We start from the raw sequence: 17,526 nt of genomic DNA on the forward strand, positions 1-17,526 counted from the left end.
TCCATACCGTGTAGCAAATGATCACTTTTCCATTTACTAGCTCTTCACGATATGAACTACGAGCATTAAATGGACCACCAGCGAAAAAGTAAAATTTGAAAATCTGCGAGTCTGAGTATACTTTCCCCAATTCTTAAATTGAACACCCATCACTCGATTTTATGATTGTTCTCCTTCTGATCCTTTATCTATTATAGAAAAGATAATGAAGAGAAAAATGGGGCTGAAGTTAGCACAACCAAGACTTTTTACAATCTCAAGCTAACACAAGATCACAAAGGATGAAATTGTTTTATCTTTTCCAGAAATGACCCAAAGTTATTTTGAGTTATACAATGTGTTCATCTTTAAACAGCACCATGTTCGATTTTTTTAGAGTTTTAAAAGGCATCGATGGTCCCATTCAATTAAGTCTATGATACCTTTTCGTGAAATTTGAATTCGCTAAGGTATTTTCAAATTTTGTGCCAAAATATCATAGACTGGAAACACTTTGTTGACTAGTAACATCGATGACTTCTAAAACTCTAAGAAAACTCAAATATGTTCCGAATTCAAAAAGAACCCACTGTATTGCTGAGCCCTAATAATGAGAAATTTTTATGTCTGTTTCGTAGTTTTAGACCACTAGAAATGTTCCTGGGTGTGGAGTCTGTTTGTGATAACAAAAATCAACTACTCTTATATTTTGCCTCGTGTTTTCCAAATTCGATGCTGAGATTTTCGGATTCATTCACTTATGCTTTGTTCTATAACTTAACTTAAATGGAAAAGGAGTGAAGAATCATGTTCCCGATTAATGAAAGTAAAACCATTTTTTATAATGTCACGGCCGTGCAACAATCTCATAATCGCTCTTCTTCTCTTTTGACATCTTTAGATACTTTTTAGAAAAATTATGGAACAAAGTGTAATGAATATCCCAAAAATCTCAGCATAGAAATGGAAGCATAAATATATGGGACATTCTTAAGTTATTTAGAAATATTATGAAACACTCAGCGGAAGCTGTTGACTAGGCCCGTAGTCTACATCTTCAAATTCACGTTGGCATCAAAATATGAAGAAAAATAATAGACTGAATACGTACGAAACTTGTAACTCAACTAACTTGACCATAACCCATATAACCCACCTGCATATTCTAGGAGTTTTAGATTCTTAGATTTCAGCAGTAGCCTCTGCAATGAAACAATATTCTAGGATATTCAGATTGTCGGAATAACTCAATACAATCTGAATATTCATTGATCAGCTCATAAATTTGTGTTGACAAATTCTTGTAGAAAGTAGAAAGCAATTACTTTCTACAAAAATTCTAATTGTAGTCTATACTCTTGGTTTGATTTGTAGGTTTTGATAGAGTAGAAGAAGTCATTTCAAAGAAAAAATGAATAGTGAGAAATAGAATATCAGTTCTGGATAAAGTCTGCCATTTCGTTGGGTTGTACGCACCCAACAAATTCTGGTGTTGGGTGCTTCGGCACCCAACGTTACCTAGAAGTCGGCGCGCCTGTCTATCTTAGAACCTAGCCTCAGGAATTAACTTTTTTTTTTAAATCGGTTGAGAATTACTCCAGTTGTCGTGTTAACAAAAAGCAGAAAAGGCTTCTTTCGAGAACTACTCCCAGATGGTTGAACCGATGCCACCCATTTTCGAACTTGACCTGGGGATTTCAATACTTCGTCGAATAATTTTTTTTTTTGAAAATCGGTTGAATTTTGCTCCAGTTATCGTGGTAACAAAAAGCAGAAAAGGCTTCCTTCGAGAACTACCCAGATGGTTGAACATATACCACCCATGTTTGAACTTGACCTGAGGATTTCAATACTTCGTCAAATAAGTAAAAGTTTTTGAAAATCGGTTGAACTTTGCTCCAGTTATCGTGTTAACAAAGGGCACAAAATTTTAACATTTAACGTTTTTTCATCACATTCCCATACATTTTTTATCATAGTGAACGTGTTACGTACGGTGTATTTTTTTGTAAAACCCATGACTTACAGTCAAGGGAATAACTATTTGCTAACAAGTTAGCTTGATAAATCCAGCGACTATCCAACTCGACCAACGAGACGAGCACAGCAACTCATAATTCTCGTGTTAGCAACAAGATTTTATCTATAATTTGGGTGCCACCTGTCTTCGAAAGTGCTTTAATCTGTTCTTACCGAACCTAGATGTTTACCTGTTCATTCATTACCTTGCGTTCGATTTCGGTTTGCTCCGTTTGCTCATAGCAGTTAGCATAAATTTTCTAGTGACGCCTCTACGAACTTTTCTAATTAAAAAAAAAATGTAGAGACACATTTAAATTGGGGTACCAGCTGCCTTCGCAGCTGTCTTAAACTGTTCTTTCGGAACCTAAGTCTTTAGTCATACCTTCTCTTTCAAAACTCAAATCTTTGCGTTCGATTACAGTTTGATCAGAGCAAGGCTGTATACTTTGGGGAGGTCACGCAGATGCAGATACGCGGGTTACACACCTCGTTTCATACAAAAAATTCACCACGCCATACAAATTCAATTTTGGTGAATTTTTGTGTTCCCGCGTATCTAATAAAATGGCGATCTGCGTGACCTCCCCAAAGTATACAGCCTTGGCTCAGAGCAGTTACATTTTTAAATTTATTTCGATTGGGACCTATAAATTCGAATATGATTGCGATACATAACGCGACGTACGAAAATTAACGCACATGTGCTTCTCATAACCTATCTTTACATTACACGCATTCGCACAACTACTTTATATTTTTTTATGTTTAATTGTGCAGAAAAAAAGACTCGAATATAGAATTTCCGCGACATAACAAAACTTGTTTAGGAAATTGGTTTGAGAAATTAGTTAATTAGAAACTGTAAAATTTGGATTCAACGAAGCTGGACTGAATTAAAACCAAATACAAGACTGCCTGTACGTTCATATTGTCGGAGTAAGTATCTTTGCCGTTTGGTAAAAGTAAATCCGACCATCCATTAAATTAATGTTCATTCTAACAAACATTCATATCATTGACAATGGAAAGAAATAAAATTGGAGATTATGGGTCTTGCGCTGAGGGTCAGGTAAAAAGAATTCTGGCCTTTGGTGTGTCTAAAAGTTTTTTTTTGAAAAATCACGTTCTAACCTAAAGTTCATAAGTGTGCTGCCTGAATTCCTTTATTAGTTTCATAAATTGCGATGTTGTTCATTCGGTCGTAGAACACAAACCAACCAAATTATTTTGACGAACCGAATTTGTATAAGAAAATTGAATTTAAATTAAAATTGCTGACCGATTCTCCGTTTATTTATTTGCAGACATCGTCGTGTAAATTTTTACGTCCTCACGACCGTTTTCAATCAAGGGTCAAATGTTTGTTTAGATTTTGATTGCATTGTGTGCTAACCATATCAAAGAAATCACTCCAGACAATAACAACGACTAGATAGTCTTAACTCACTGAATTTACCAGCTGTCATACAATAATTCCGAAATGGATGATCAGACTCATAACTCTCCACCGTCGTCCAGGAAATCGTCTGTGCTGGGTAAGCTTGACCGTCCCGAGACGCCGAACAGAGGCAGTCCCTACCTGACGCGATCGCGTAAAAGTTCAACTTTGACTGAAGAGAATATCGCAATGCACAATGACACGCCAACCAGTAAAGGTGCTCCTACCAGACGAATCACTCGACGAATGTCACAAAGCAACGAGAATCCCGTTGTTTTAACACCAATGCCACAAGTAGCGAAACGAACCAGACGTTCACCAAGTGTTGCGAGCGGTGATGATTTAATGTCTACGCCGAAAAAGAAGTTCTCTGTGGCGCAGGAGAATGTCGTCATTGAGGAAGATGAAACAGTAGAGGAAAATAAACTGGAATCAACAGGTGCTGGCACAAATGGATCTAAAATTGAAAATGAAGGTGACAAGGAGAATATTAACACAATTGTCAATGGGAATGCATCGGACGAAACACTGCAACACAAGTCACCACCGGATGCAAGCGATGCCAATAAAATAGGTTCGGTAGCGGAACAGCCAATGGAACCAACTACTTTAACGGAAACTGCACCAGCCGATTCTAATGAGCTAGCGGTAAGCACTTTAAATTCAGCCGCACTTCCTGTTGAGGTTTCCACAAAGATTACAGAGTCCGTTAATGCGGATGTCTCGGTAAGTTTAGATTTACTTACTCGCAGTTGTTCGTTTATAACTGGAACTTTCATTTCAGGCCACACAAACCAGTAGCCCACCATCTACATCAGAATCATCGGATCAGAATGTAACTGTTAATTCACAGACTACAGTTGCAATCAATGACCAATCTGAATCTGACTCACCAAAGTTATCCGAATCAATGCTTGACATTGTTCGAAAGTTCACATCAGAAATGGTAGGTTTGATTTTTGCAATAATAGATGGACTCAGCCTAAAATCTAAATTTCCAGAATGCAACAGCAGAAGAAAATCTGGACACGACGAGTGCATCGCTAAATTTCAATGATGCTTCTATCGTGGAGCTGAATGACACTGTTTGCGAAATGAAGACACCAAACAAATTAGCTAAGATTTCTGCCACAGATGTGATTGTCGTTCCGGAAACACCAAATGCGTCGATTATCATCATTCCTGACACTCCAATCCAAACACAAAAGTCTTCAATCACGGAAACTCCGAAATTGAATCCATCCACTGTGCAGTCTATTCAGCAGGTAGATTCGCCGAAGACTCCAGTTCAGGTGAAAACATCAGTTACGAATGACGGTATTGGTCGTGTTACTCGTTTGTCTATGTTAAAGACACCAAAAGTTCTTCCATCGGCTGTACAGGCTGTTCAACAGGTGGATTCGCCGAAAACTCCAGTTCAGGTGAAAAATACTGTGACGCCTGACGATACTCCTTTGGCGATTCCAAAAACTGTTCCGGTGACGCAGCAGTTAAATTCTGTAACATCACTTCAGCAGACTGCCGTTACCACGCCTGTGGCTATCCGAGAAACTGCGAATACTGTTTTGGATGTTATACCATCAACTCCGAATTCCGTACTGAATGTGACAGAATCGGAAGAAGAAAATCTGTTAAGGACTCCTCCAACTCCATCAAAACCAGCTTCAGAACTTAAGTCTAACGTCGAGGTTACGAAAGATGTTACATCTGATAACACTCCTAACACACTGGAACTGGAAGCGGACCCAGCAGAGACTGCGCCATTACAAAACGGAAATGTAGACGAAAATACTGAATCGAAATGGGGCAGCTCAATTCGTCGTAAATCAGATGGAAAACCGATCGACAAATTTGGAGTCACCAAATTGAGTGCAGAAACGGCAACTTCGAAACCGATCAAGAACACATCAACTGTTCACATTGTAGATACAAGCGACGAGGAATCTTGTGACGATGAGGATTCGAACAATGAAAGTGGATCTCGTAACATGTTTCTTGATGATGAAGCTATGGAGAGTAATGGAGAAGCGTCAATGGATGAGGATGAAAGAAAGTTCTTGGAAGAAAACGAGATTCCGGAGGAAGGAATATCGCTTGGATCCGAAAGTGACGAAGCAATGTCCGAAGAAGAGGAATCAGATGATTCCTTCATTGTTTCTGATTCGTCTGTGCAATTGCTCGATGGTACTGGTGATGATATTGGAAACGAGTCCGTGAAACATGATACATCGGTAAATAAATCGAAGCGAGGCAACAAGATTCTTGACACCAGCGACGAAGAGTCTAAAGAAGAACCAAAGAAGTCATCTAAGAAAAGACGTCCCGACAGCTCGTTGAATCGCACCGCCAAATACTCTAGAGTGGATGATGATGATGATGATGAAGATGATCAGCATAACAATGTCAACGAAAGTGGTGACGAAGATGAGCTGGCGAATTTGGACGTTGAACCGAAGAAAACTAGAAGCTCGAAAAGACTTTCCGAATCGACGTCACTATCGAAGAAAGACACAAAACGCCTAAGCCTTCATCCAAACATGAAACTCAGCTCTCTGGAGTCAAATGGCCAAGAAACGGATGTCAATAAAAGCGATTCACTCGAAGCGGATGACAACAGTGAGGAAGATGTTACCCAAGAATTAGCAAATTTGGATGAAGAACCGAAGAGGATCACTCGTTCAAAGAGACATTCTGAATCATTTGAGTCATCTAAAAAGGACAATAAACGAATGAGTTTACATCCAAATACAAAGCTCAGCAGCGTGAAACTGGTTCAGAAAGAAAATGAGCTCAGCAGCGTGAATTTGAATCAGGACGAAAGTACTGAGGATGGTGCTCCAACCACCGCTGAAGAAAGCAGCAGAGCGATTGTCGAAGAAGAACTAGCAAACCTAGATAATGAACCGAAAAAATCTAAAAACAAGAAGAGATTGTCGGAGCTGAACTCTGTTTCCAAAAAAGAAATGAAACGGCTGAGCCTTCACCCCAATACAAAGCTCAGTTCTGTGGAATCGAATGAAGGCGGACAAGAACAAAATCGCGCGCAACAACAACAGTCGAAAGCCGATGAAAATGATTCGACTGGAGCCACGATTGTTCTTGAAGATGGACAAGATATCGCAGAAGAATTAGCAAACCTGGACGACGAACCGAAGATAACAGGAAAGTCGAAGAGACTGTCTGATTCTATGCCCACCTCCAAAAACGATACGAAACGATTAAGTCTGCACCCCAATGCAAAATTGAATCGGTCCGGATTCGATTTTAAAGTGTTTGCATCCACAGTTATCTCAGCTGAAACGAATGATACTGAAAAAGTTATTGCATCCGCCGTTCCCAATACTGCGGCAAATGATCAATCTGCACCTGATGCCGGTCAACAAACAATGGATGTAGAACGTTCGGTTGAAGAAATCCAAGCTAGATGCGACGAGGTACTACAACAGGTGAACGAAACTAGACGGCTCGAAAAATTGAATAAACAACCTATGCAGGTAAGAGACTTCAATCGACATCCATTATTCAATTCTATTTAGAAAGAAACTCTCCTACACCTACCACTAGATGAACCTCACTTTTCTAACATTCACTTTTTTAAACAAATGCAGGAGGACAAATATCAGAGACTCAAGGATAAGAAGGCTGCCAAATTGAAAGAAAAAAGAGAGAAGGAAGCCCGAGAAAAGGAACGAGAAGCACAGGCTGAAGCACAGCGTCAATTGAAACGAGACAAAAAATCGAAGATAGCACAGCTAACAGGTTAGTCCGAAACCATAGAAATTGATCCAACTGGAACCAACTGAATTTTCTGATTTCAATTTTAGAGCAAGAAAAACGCAAAGCCATTCAAAAAGCCATCGACTTTAGCGAAACGATTAAAGCAAGAAAGGCTCAACATTCCATTGTAGTGACAGGAAGTAGCGAATCAACGGAGGAAGAACGGATACCGTCTCCTGTTAAAACTAAAAAGCGAAAACCGAAACGACTACAGATCTTGAATGAAGAACCCAATCAAACGAAGAAGAAAAGACGTGTCGTGGACACCGAGCAAATGCCGGCAAAGCCAGAGGGATTCAAAGCTAACTCAATTCCAGTCAAGTCTAGAGGTAATAAAATCAAGCAGAAGCCTGAAAAAGATAAGGAGGAGGGAGATACAAGCGCTGGTAGCTTTACAGTAGAACCGATGCCAAAAAGTTCAGCCACTCCGTTTGTCGTAACTACTTTACAGTATAATCCAGCGATCAAATTCAGTTCATTTAAAGATAAAGCGATTTCCAATTCAAATGTGCAGCGCGTTAGTTCTGCCGAGCTTTTGAATCGTAAAAAGAAACAAAAGAAGATGCAAACTAATTGATGACTTTGCTAATTTTCGTACTGTGTACTTTAAAGAAATTGAATTTTTGTTGATAAGAAAGAAGAAGAAGAAGGAGAAGTTTGTATATTCGTTGGTTTACTAGTTTTTAAGATATTTTTTTTTTCAAAGAAATGTTTCTGTTCGGAAAATTTATCCATCGATTAATTTAAAAATAAAACAAATTCACATCGCAATGGTCTGGTCATGCATTTTTTATGTTTTCCTGACGTATTGTCGCACGTGTGATACCTAAGTCAGCACTGATAACAACAAAGAATAAATTCCTCCAAAAGCTGCCGTAATTTGCAAAAGAAACTTAATGAAAATTTTAAACAAAATAATTCTTTTGTTAAAATTTTTCACTAAATCCCACATGCAAATTACAACATAATGTATAAATAAGATCATGCTCTAAAACATTCGACAGGCGGTTCATGTACGTACAACGGTAAGTTCTCATTGCAACATCCAATAAATAGTCAAACTTTTGTAAATTGATCACATCCCTTAACAATGGTCTTCTGGTCTTACTCGATTTAGATAAAATCCACCGAAAGACCCTAAAGGGTGAAAGTGTGACGCAAGTCCCTGTTTCTACTTACAAAATAACTGATATCGCTGAGGGTGACTCTTTCTGAGACGAAAGTTTTATCAACAAAAAATTGACCCAAAAAATGTAAGAAAGAAAATTTTAGAAAAAATTGTGTCACAAGTGGCAGATGTTGAGGAAACTAATGTTAGGAAAATAGTTAAAACTATGAAAAATATGTCCTGAATCATTTGCCACATATGACGCAATTCTTTCTTAAATTTTTTGGGTCAATTTTTTGTCGATAAAACTTTTGCCTCAGGAAGCGTCACCCTCAGCGATATCAGTTATTTTGTAAGTAGAAACTGGTACTTGCGTCACACTTTCACCCTTTAGGGATTTTTGGCGGATATCAGTTGTTTTGGAAGTTTATCCCTTACCCGGTCACTAGTTTTGTAAGCATCTCATGTCAACAACAGCTCAAATCCATCGAAAAATCCGATGAAAGTTGGGAAGTGCCAGAGGAATCATCTCTCATCCCAAAATTTTGGAACCAACCTCGGAACACCTCACTTATATCGAAAACAACCTATATCCATCGAAAAATCAGATGGAAGTAAGGAAGAGTTCGACGTTCAATATCTCGGCCAATTTTGAAGCAGCAGTAACGTGTGATAGCTCGTTGAGCTCGTATGGATTCCTAGATTCCAGATATCTTAGTTTGGGGGCCATTGGAGCCAAGTGGGAGAAGTCAAATAGTTGCTGTAAATATGTTCCGCCGTCCTCAAAAAAAAAAAATTGTAAAACATTTTTGGTAGTGGACTTACGTCACGCCCGCTTACTAACGTGCGGGCATGATCTATAGATTTTCATATGTTCGAACTGCAGAGTTGATATTAATCCAATTTTCGAATAATCTAATCTGAAAATGTGAGAAAATCTGCAGCAGAGATAAGAGACTTAGTGGATATATTAAATTAAAAAATTATTTTATTTAAAATTTTCACTAAGTCCCTCATTCAAATGACGGCAGGTATCCAATAGCCTAAATGGAGACAATTTTTACTAATGTCTTCTAGTTTGCCAGTGCCAGATATACCACCGAAAAACTCTTACAAGCGACTAGATTCAACGTGCCATTTGAGATAATTTCCACTTTTTCAGATCATACCATCGAGTATAATGCTTGTGCTTGCATTCAGCCGATTTGTTTTGCTACTCATAAATAATGTGTACATCAAAACACGATTACATTTCATTACGCTCTCATCATCATTAATGAAATCCACAACTAAATTACAGCTACCATGCTTTCCGAGATGAAGTTCAATTTTCAAAACCAAAACACTTTTCCAGCAATTTTCGTTAATATCATTCCATTCAAAACAAAAAAGAAGAAATGAAATATGGTGAAACAATTTCCGAATCGCACTCAAAAATCATTCCAAGTACAACAGAGTAGCCGCTCCCACCCCAAAATTAGAATATCTATCGAAAAAAGGACCGAACTTCATTGAATGCTTTGAGCGATTTGTAAATGTTTACGATTAATAAAGCTGGTTTCCTACCGCCCGCACATTTTCTACAAAATGTTAGAAATCCCAAACGGTGATTGAGACATGACTTCGTTAATGATTAGATGTATTTTACAGGTTGAACTATTGTCCTCTTACATTGCAATCCCGTAATACAACAATCCCGTAATACAAAAATATTTTCGTTTTTAAAATAGAAGACAGATATACCGAAAAGCCATACAATCGATATCAGTTTTGTCAACAAAAACCTTATCAATAAGATAAGATTGCGTAAGTCTCGAGAACAGGGTATACCTTTGTGTAAGGTGGACATAAATAGTGGAATGTTATGTGGTATAAACATTGGTAGCAACGAATTTTAAATTCTCTTTTCACTTAAATTGTACCATTTACAGTTGAAACACCTTCAACAGCACCGTTACTAGGTTTTCTTTTTGCATGTGAATATTAGTAACAGTGAACTGAAAATTAAATCAGACCGGATCGATGTCATTTCTGATTACTAAAACACCCTGCATCAAATTTAATATCAAAAAATCCATACAAAAGGCTGGTATGTCGTTTATCTATTCGTAGCGATAATGGCTTCAATGCAAGACCGTGTCTCAGAACATTAACATTTCGTGTAGAAGTTACTTTTGCGTTACAAGAAAATAAGTTGCAACCTAAAATAAGGCTGAGAGTGAGTGCACTTTCAAAGCACAACACAACATGATGGATATTAAAGGAGTAGGAAATTCAGCACATCTGTCTTATGTGATTGTAAGTTTGTTATGTTTTAAATATCGTTTCTCGGTAAATTGGGTTAAAGTTACTGGTTTACTGGACTTTAAGCATACCTAATATATGAAAGTAATTTTGGAATCAAATAAAAGTTTAAGTTTACCTTTCCTACGAAACGAAATTAATTTTTGCACAAGCTGCATAGTATCATACAGTTAGTCATCAATATAATAGGAATTGGGATGATTCTTCACAAAAATAAAATTGATGACGAATCGAAGATGTATTCTGTTAGTACGCAGACTTACATCGATCATTTCTTATTCAATTCACTACTGTATTCCAGATTATTCTAGTGTCATTCATAACTCTTACAATACATGCCCAAAAAGATGGACATCCATACGAAAGCTTAGAAAACGCATGCAGTAATTGTACCTGCATAGAAAAGGAGACCAATCAACCAAGAAAGTTTTATGCCTTGGACTGCGTATCAAAGAATTTCAGTCAAATTTTAGCTGGTTATCCGCCCAGTTTCGATTTAACTGACAAAGGTACATTTTTGGGTCTTTTTAATCTATTTCACTTATTTGTAATGAAAAATATTTTTTTATTCATAGGCACCATCATGGACATATCATATTCTGGGAATGAAATACCGTTTCTCAACCAACTTCCTGCAACGGAAGTGTTGGTTTATTTCAGCTGTCGTCATTGCGGAATCAAAGAAATTTCAGCTGAAGTTTTTATCGATGTTCCCATGATCTACAGAGTCGATCTTAGCTGGAATGAATTGAGTGACCTGATACCGGAAATATTTAAAGGTCGTTATAATAGGGATGCTTATGAACCGATTGGTTTGGTAGAACTTGATTTAAGTTACAATTTGTTGGAAACATTGGAACCTCGTTTATTCGAACATGTAAAGGGATTAAGAGTGTTGAATCTGGAGCACAACAAACTAAATTTTGAACATCCATCCACCATTGACGCTTTGGCAACGCTTAAAAATGTCGAAAAATTAAATTTAGCCCACACTGGGATCGAAAATTTGCCTGCGAAAATCTTGAATAATAATCTGGTGGAGTTGAATATTTACGGTAACAAGTTTCTGACAGTTCCGGAAAGTTTATCCCTTGGTGGTGTAGCACTGAAGTGGTTGAACGTCGGAGGAAATTTAATCGAAGAGATTGACGATGGAAACTTTACGGGGATGACTTCATTACGGACATTGCACATGAGTGACATGGAGCATCTTGAATACGTTCATCGTGATGCATTTTCGCAAATGACCACACTGGAATCACTATTTTGCCGCAACAATACCAAGCTGACAAGCATTGATATTGGGAGTCTTCACTATCCAACCATCAGAACAGTAAGTCTTTAAAATGAAAACAATGGGCCGCCGGTGGCCAACGGTCATCCATTGTATAATGAGAACATTCAGAGTGTTTACCCTTCCAGTTAGATATTTCAAACTGCTCGCTGATAACATTAGAAATCACTCAAGACAACGCTGATCATTCAGACGACAACGACACCATACCACTGTTATTCTCCAACCTACAGACACTCAAAATTGACAATAATCCATGGCATTGTAACTGTTCCCTGTTCAAATCGTTGCAGAGATTGATGAAATTCGACGAAAGCGATTTTCAGAGTGAACACACTGCAAGGTAGAGTATAATAGCCTTTTGTGTCTACGAATGTTTGGGACACCATAAAAATTTCAGTTACTTTCAATCGAAGGTGTTCCACGCCATACGAACTAACGTCGGACTTACTAGTTGACATCACCATCAACAAACTGTGTCTCGTTTCGAACGTTAAGAAACCACGTGAACCCGGCTACGATCCACCACCATTCTTACGTCCACGATCCATTCTATTCTCATTGCTATCCATACTGATTGTGGTGTTGATCGGTTTGTGCATTGGATTTGCAATTGTTTTGATTAAGAAAAAGCTCAAGCAAAACGAGGTGGGTTTTTCGTCGCCCATTCGGTACACAACGGTGCGAAACAGTACGATTTCGGTAGCATAGGTTTTAGTGAAATTGATTTGTATTTTTTGATAAAAATAAATGTGATGAAAGTAACGGTTGGTGAAGCAAGTGTTGAGACGAGAGTTCTTAGTGAGGCGAAAGTGAAAATGCAAATGTTCCAGACTTACCAAAAAAATCGCCCAATGCCACAAACGCTCTATGAACATTAGCAAAAATAATTTATTAAAATTAACGTCACTCCAAAATGTCTTCATTTAAAAAGTTGTCATTGGCACTTCGCATCGGGATTAAACTAATCTGAGATTTTCCCTCCAGAAACTTTCTCATCTCATCAAAACGGTTCGGCTTTTTATGTCGTACACTGTCTTCACCATCGTCGTCATCGGAATCCGAACAACTTCGGAAGCCTTCATTCAATTTATTACAATCGACAAATTCACTGGGATCGATACCCTTTGCCAGCAGGTGGTTCCGTTCTCTTTCACGCAACGATGCTGCTATCGGTTCAATTTTTCCCTTCAATTGAGCCAGTACCGGCTTGAAGCGCTGCTTAACCACTTTGATATTTTTCTCGGCCAGTTCATCATCCCAACCACGTCGATTTCGGTTCGATTCCTTTGACTCGTCGTCAGACGTGCGTTCCGTTGAAGTGAAAAATTCCTCTTCGTCGGGCTCGATTTCTTTAAATTTCAAATGCAATGCTTCATTTTCAGCAGTAAATTCGCTGTCTCCATTTATATCAGGTCTGTCGGTACAATGGTCGGTGTAATTCACGTTCATCGCCTTACAGTAGGCGACAACGAATCTTTGATATTCACTTTGGCAAACATTAAATGCATTTTCGATTTGGATGATCGATGGCATCAATCCCGTCAATTCATCTTCGTTCAGTTTATGTACACTCTGAATGATGCCATCAATGCGACGACATTCACTGGCTATTGCCAATATTTTCGATGAAGCGCTGATGGAATAACCTTTCAAATTTGAAATTGGCTCCATCGCCACATGATCGATAGTGTTCGCCGATCGATGATTAGTGTCGGTGGGCGCGCTCGAAGTCAGTTGTTCGTATCTGGAATTCTCCCTGCAGATCTCATCGTTCATGGCACGTGAAAGAGCTGAGCACATTGCTTTTGGTAAAAGTTGAGACTGCCCATTGTATATTAGCAATAAACTCAGACGAGTTAGCAAGTGAGATTGAGCGTAAAGGAAGATATTGTACAAATCCTGTATGGATGGTGCAATCGTTAGACATTAGTTAAGTTGATGTCAAACCAAATATTTACCTTAAGGTTTGAAACAGTCGCCTCGTTGCTCGATTTTTCCAAATATTCACTTAGGTCTTCCAGGGGACTAAACAAGTCATCAACCTTTGATAGGACAACCATTTGTTCGAGTGACACAACCACATCACGGATAGATTCAACGATGGTGATTAATGATGTGGTGCATGCGGTCAGCTCTTTAGACGATGTGCTCCTGTAAAGAGTTCAATTTCACCTAATTACATTCGTCAGAAATTCGTGAAATTTAACATTTTTGAAAATTGGTGTTAAATTATGAAGAGAGCAGAGAGCGGCCACGCAGGGTTAAAAGGCCACTTCAGCATGTATCCAATCCCAGTCAGAACGTTTTCAATCATAAACCGACACTGAGATCAATATATTGATATAATCCCCTGAAGGTATGCTAGTTCATCCTAGTTCACTGTAACCTAAAGACAGTTGCACTGAATCATGTGCAACTGAGTGTGGTTTTATCTAGCATCTTTTACCGCGGTGATGTACCTTGCATGCTTTATGAAACAAAGAAATGATCTCCAATTCGTGATTAATTCAGCTGTAGTGTCCGGTGAAAAAATACTGAATCGAATTTATCAAAATTCGACGATCAATGGCAAAGTTTGAGTCAGAGTGAAACGATGCAGTTTTTAAATGGAAGTTCATCAAACTCGTTTCGCGAAAGTCATGCGTAATCAGTCTTGAATATCCTCTCAAAAATAAGACGAAGTTAAAGTGCCGAAACAATGAAAGAACTTACATGCCGCCAGATTGGTGTGTCGATTGAAAAAATGCATTCTCCCGGAAATACGAAATGCTTCTCCTCATGCAGGCATCGAATTCGTCGATGTCGTTCAATAAACGTTCAATGGAATTGTGCAAAAACCATAATTGTCCGTACGATACCAGTTTCGCAAGGCACATAATTGCGTATCCACTAGATATGGTGCATAGAGCGACACCAATTCTATATCAAAACATGTAAAAAAAAAACTGAATTTCTTTTTGGAGTTCTTGACTCTTGCACAGTCAACATACCGCTTGGATACAAATTTTAATGTTAAAATTGATGAAGTAACCAACAATGAGCAACTGATTCCATTGCTGTATTTATGTACCCATGACTCCGATTCCTTGCAGTCATTCGACAAACATTCTTCCAATACTTCACTGTGATCCGACAGGAGTCTACGAGACTTTAGAATTGCAATGATTGTGGCTAGTTTCCGTTTCTGTAGGCGGACCGAAAAAATCAGCAAAACAATTTTATGAGTAATGTGTCCATTGGCACAGATGGAGGATATTGTTTCTCACCGGAATGGCCAATGGAGTGCCCACCATAATGAGCAGATTAGTTTGTGAATTCAGCGAAATAAATGAGTAAATAAATAAACAATTCGAAAATAAATAATAACCTCATCTGGTACGAGGAGCACTGCGGTCTAAATAACAATTATTATGTCAAAGTTGTCAAAGTGATGATTTGACAGAATTCCCAGCTGACAAAATATCAAATTGAAAACATAGAGGGGACTTCAAAATCCAACGGTTAGTATTAGTCGACAACATACTACCAATGTCATAAGTTACTTTAATGGTAATACACTCACGCTACTCGATACACAAGAAAATCGGAATGATAAAATTCTGAACATTAACAATAGAGCTACGACAGGTAGATAGGTTGCAACGGTTGCAACTGTAACTGTCGGAAACCAGTACAAGAGTACCGGCCGTCTTAAGACCATCTGTGTTAGATGGTGTCATGGTTTCTCACAACCATCACAGCACATCAAAAACTATTAAATTCTCTGTAAGGCAGAGTCTGTCCAGTTGTTCATTTGAGGATGTGATGTTACATGTCCACAAGCACACTACATACCATAACACTTAGTCATATATGATACGAAGTGACTATTCGCAGTCATCTACACTACAAATAGTCAATATTAATGCTATTTGCCGTCAACTGCAAATAGTCAATATTGATGCTATTCGCAGTCAACTGCCAATAGTCACTAATGATATTCGCAGTTACTTATTTGTAAAATTGTAAATAACTAAAAATATCTTCTAAAATAAAAGTAGAGCAAGTTGGGAAGATTGTTGGTATGTTACTTATATTAAAACAAAGAAAATTCGTTCAGTCAAAAAATTAGAATTATTCGATAATTTGTAAAGTATATATATTTCAAAATGCAACGAAAGAAACTGATTATCCATTGTATAAGCTTTGGAGACTGTTGGTCACATATACCAACTGAATCATTACGGATTGTTGATCCCTTTGACAAACTGACATTACAAAGTGCTGATCCCTATAACAAACGGTAACATTACAGATTGTCGCTCTCTTTTACAAACTGTAACGTTACATATTGTCGTTCTCTTTTACAAATTGTAGTATTAGATACTGTCGCTCCACTTTATAAACTGTAACACAGAGTGTTGATCCCTTTTATAAACTGTAAAATTACAGACTGTTGATCCCTTTTACAAACTGTGACATTACAGATTTTTGCTGCCTATTACAATGCGATTGTACAGACTCTTGCGCCCCTTTACAAAACTTGAATCACAAATTCTAAAAACAGTCAATATTAATGCTATTCGCAGACTAATTGTGCCTTCTTATTGATGATAAATGATTTTGAGCTGCGCAAAATCATTTCTCATCAATGTGAAGGCATAATTAGTCTGCGAATAGCATTAATATTGACTATTCGCAGTTGACTGCGAATAGCATGTGCCTATATGATTATTTGCTTTAGCTTACTGTGAAAATATCGAATGTCCCATGTCTCCATTACATAGTACGGTGGTATGTGGTGTGCATATTCCGTTGAAAAACTTCTTGAAGACTCACCACTGCTCTAGCTGTAAAACTCTCACTTCTTCAGAGTTGAATCTTGTAACATTACAATGGTGTATTATCGTTGACAGTGCTCGTAGGCCTTACACGAGTTGAGCTCAGGCATGAGCGCCACCGAAAATAAGCCGCCGATGAAGCCGCCGCCGGCCATTTTTGAGCAAGCCGCGCCGCAGCCGAGCCGGTGCCAAAAACACGGCTCAAGCCGGCTTGAAACGGCTGGAAAATGAAATAAAGATTTCGAAAGGTGAATGGGTGAAATAATTTTGAAAACCGAGATTCCTGTTGATCCTAAGCAGCTCAAGTACTTTTTGAATTTTTTTACAAAATTAAGAAAATTTTGAAAATTTTCTTGAATTTTCATGAATTTTCCAGAATGGTATATTACGTCCTCGCTTCTAAGTTTGTTGTTTTGGCAATTATGACCTTTGCGGAACGAGCCGAAGGCGCACAATCAGTTAATTCACAAATTTGAGAAAACTTTATCGATCTTTGCGAATTTTCTCGATTTTTTTTTCTTTTCAATTTTTACTTGATTTTCGTGAGCTTTCGATTTCTTATCGAAAACCATTTTCTTAATGAGTTAAATGAGTGTACCGGAGCATGATTTTCCATTTAGTTCAAGTTTTGAGGCAATAAAACTTGACGTGTTAGTGAACCTTAGACTTAGAGACTTGCTTGTAACAAGACCAGTTCCACTTGCACTTTGAACAACCTAATCTACCTACATTTTCGCTTTCCGTACAATTTCATTTTCATGCTTACTAGTTCATTTTCCAT

General features: G+C 38.1%; 3 protein-coding genes across 4 annotated transcripts; 2 read left to right on the top strand and 1 right to left on the bottom strand.

Moving 5' to 3' along the window:
* Window positions 1–2,696: 2,696 nt before the first annotated feature.
* On the top strand, window positions 2,697–7,991 carry LOC119081687 (probable serine/threonine-protein kinase kinX). Of its 2 annotated transcripts, none has more exons than XM_037190785.1 (6): window positions 2,697–2,937; window positions 3,306–4,165; window positions 4,224–4,385; window positions 4,441–6,933; window positions 7,048–7,198; window positions 7,264–7,991. In XM_037190785.1, the coding sequence occupies exons 2-6, from the start codon at window positions 3,482–3,484 to the stop codon at window positions 7,791–7,793; spliced, it is 4,020 nt and encodes a 1,339-aa protein (XP_037046680.1). In that variant the 5' UTR covers window positions 2,697–2,937; window positions 3,306–3,481; the 3' UTR covers window positions 7,794–7,991. The 2 variants fall into 2 exon arrangements, with proteins under 2 accessions (XP_037046680.1, XP_037046688.1); XM_037190793.1 differs by having other exon boundaries at window positions 2,699–2,937; window positions 4,441–6,927; window positions 7,042–7,198.
* Window positions 7,992–10,157: 2,166 nt separating this feature from the next.
* Window positions 10,158–12,705, top strand: LOC119082219 (leucine-rich repeat-containing protein 70-like). The gene is made up of 5 exons (XM_037191676.1): window positions 10,158–10,622; window positions 10,930–11,137; window positions 11,204–11,961; window positions 12,051–12,265; window positions 12,339–12,705. Exons 1-5 carry the CDS (start codon window positions 10,572–10,574, stop codon window positions 12,631–12,633), a joined length of 1,527 nt encoding a protein of 508 aa, XP_037047571.1. The 5' UTR covers window positions 10,158–10,571; the 3' UTR covers window positions 12,634–12,705.
* A 90-nt stretch (window positions 12,706–12,795) lies between these two features.
* On the bottom strand, window positions 12,796–15,345 carry LOC119082125. The gene is made up of 5 exons (XM_037191509.1): window positions 15,192–15,345; window positions 14,916–15,109; window positions 14,638–14,844; window positions 13,884–14,076; window positions 12,796–13,824 (listed from the first exon to the last, which is right to left on the bottom strand). The coding sequence occupies exons 1-5, from the start codon at window positions 15,216–15,218 to the stop codon at window positions 12,829–12,831; spliced, it is 1,617 nt and encodes a 538-aa protein (XP_037047404.1). The 5' UTR covers window positions 15,219–15,345; the 3' UTR covers window positions 12,796–12,828.
* Window positions 15,346–17,526: the final 2,181 nt, after the last annotated feature.

Source organism: Bradysia coprophila, chromosome X (genome assembly GCF_014529535.1).
Source record: "Bradysia coprophila strain Holo2 chromosome X, BU_Bcop_v1, whole genome shotgun sequence".
NCBI lineage: Eukaryota > Metazoa > Arthropoda > Insecta > Diptera > Sciaridae > Bradysia > Bradysia coprophila.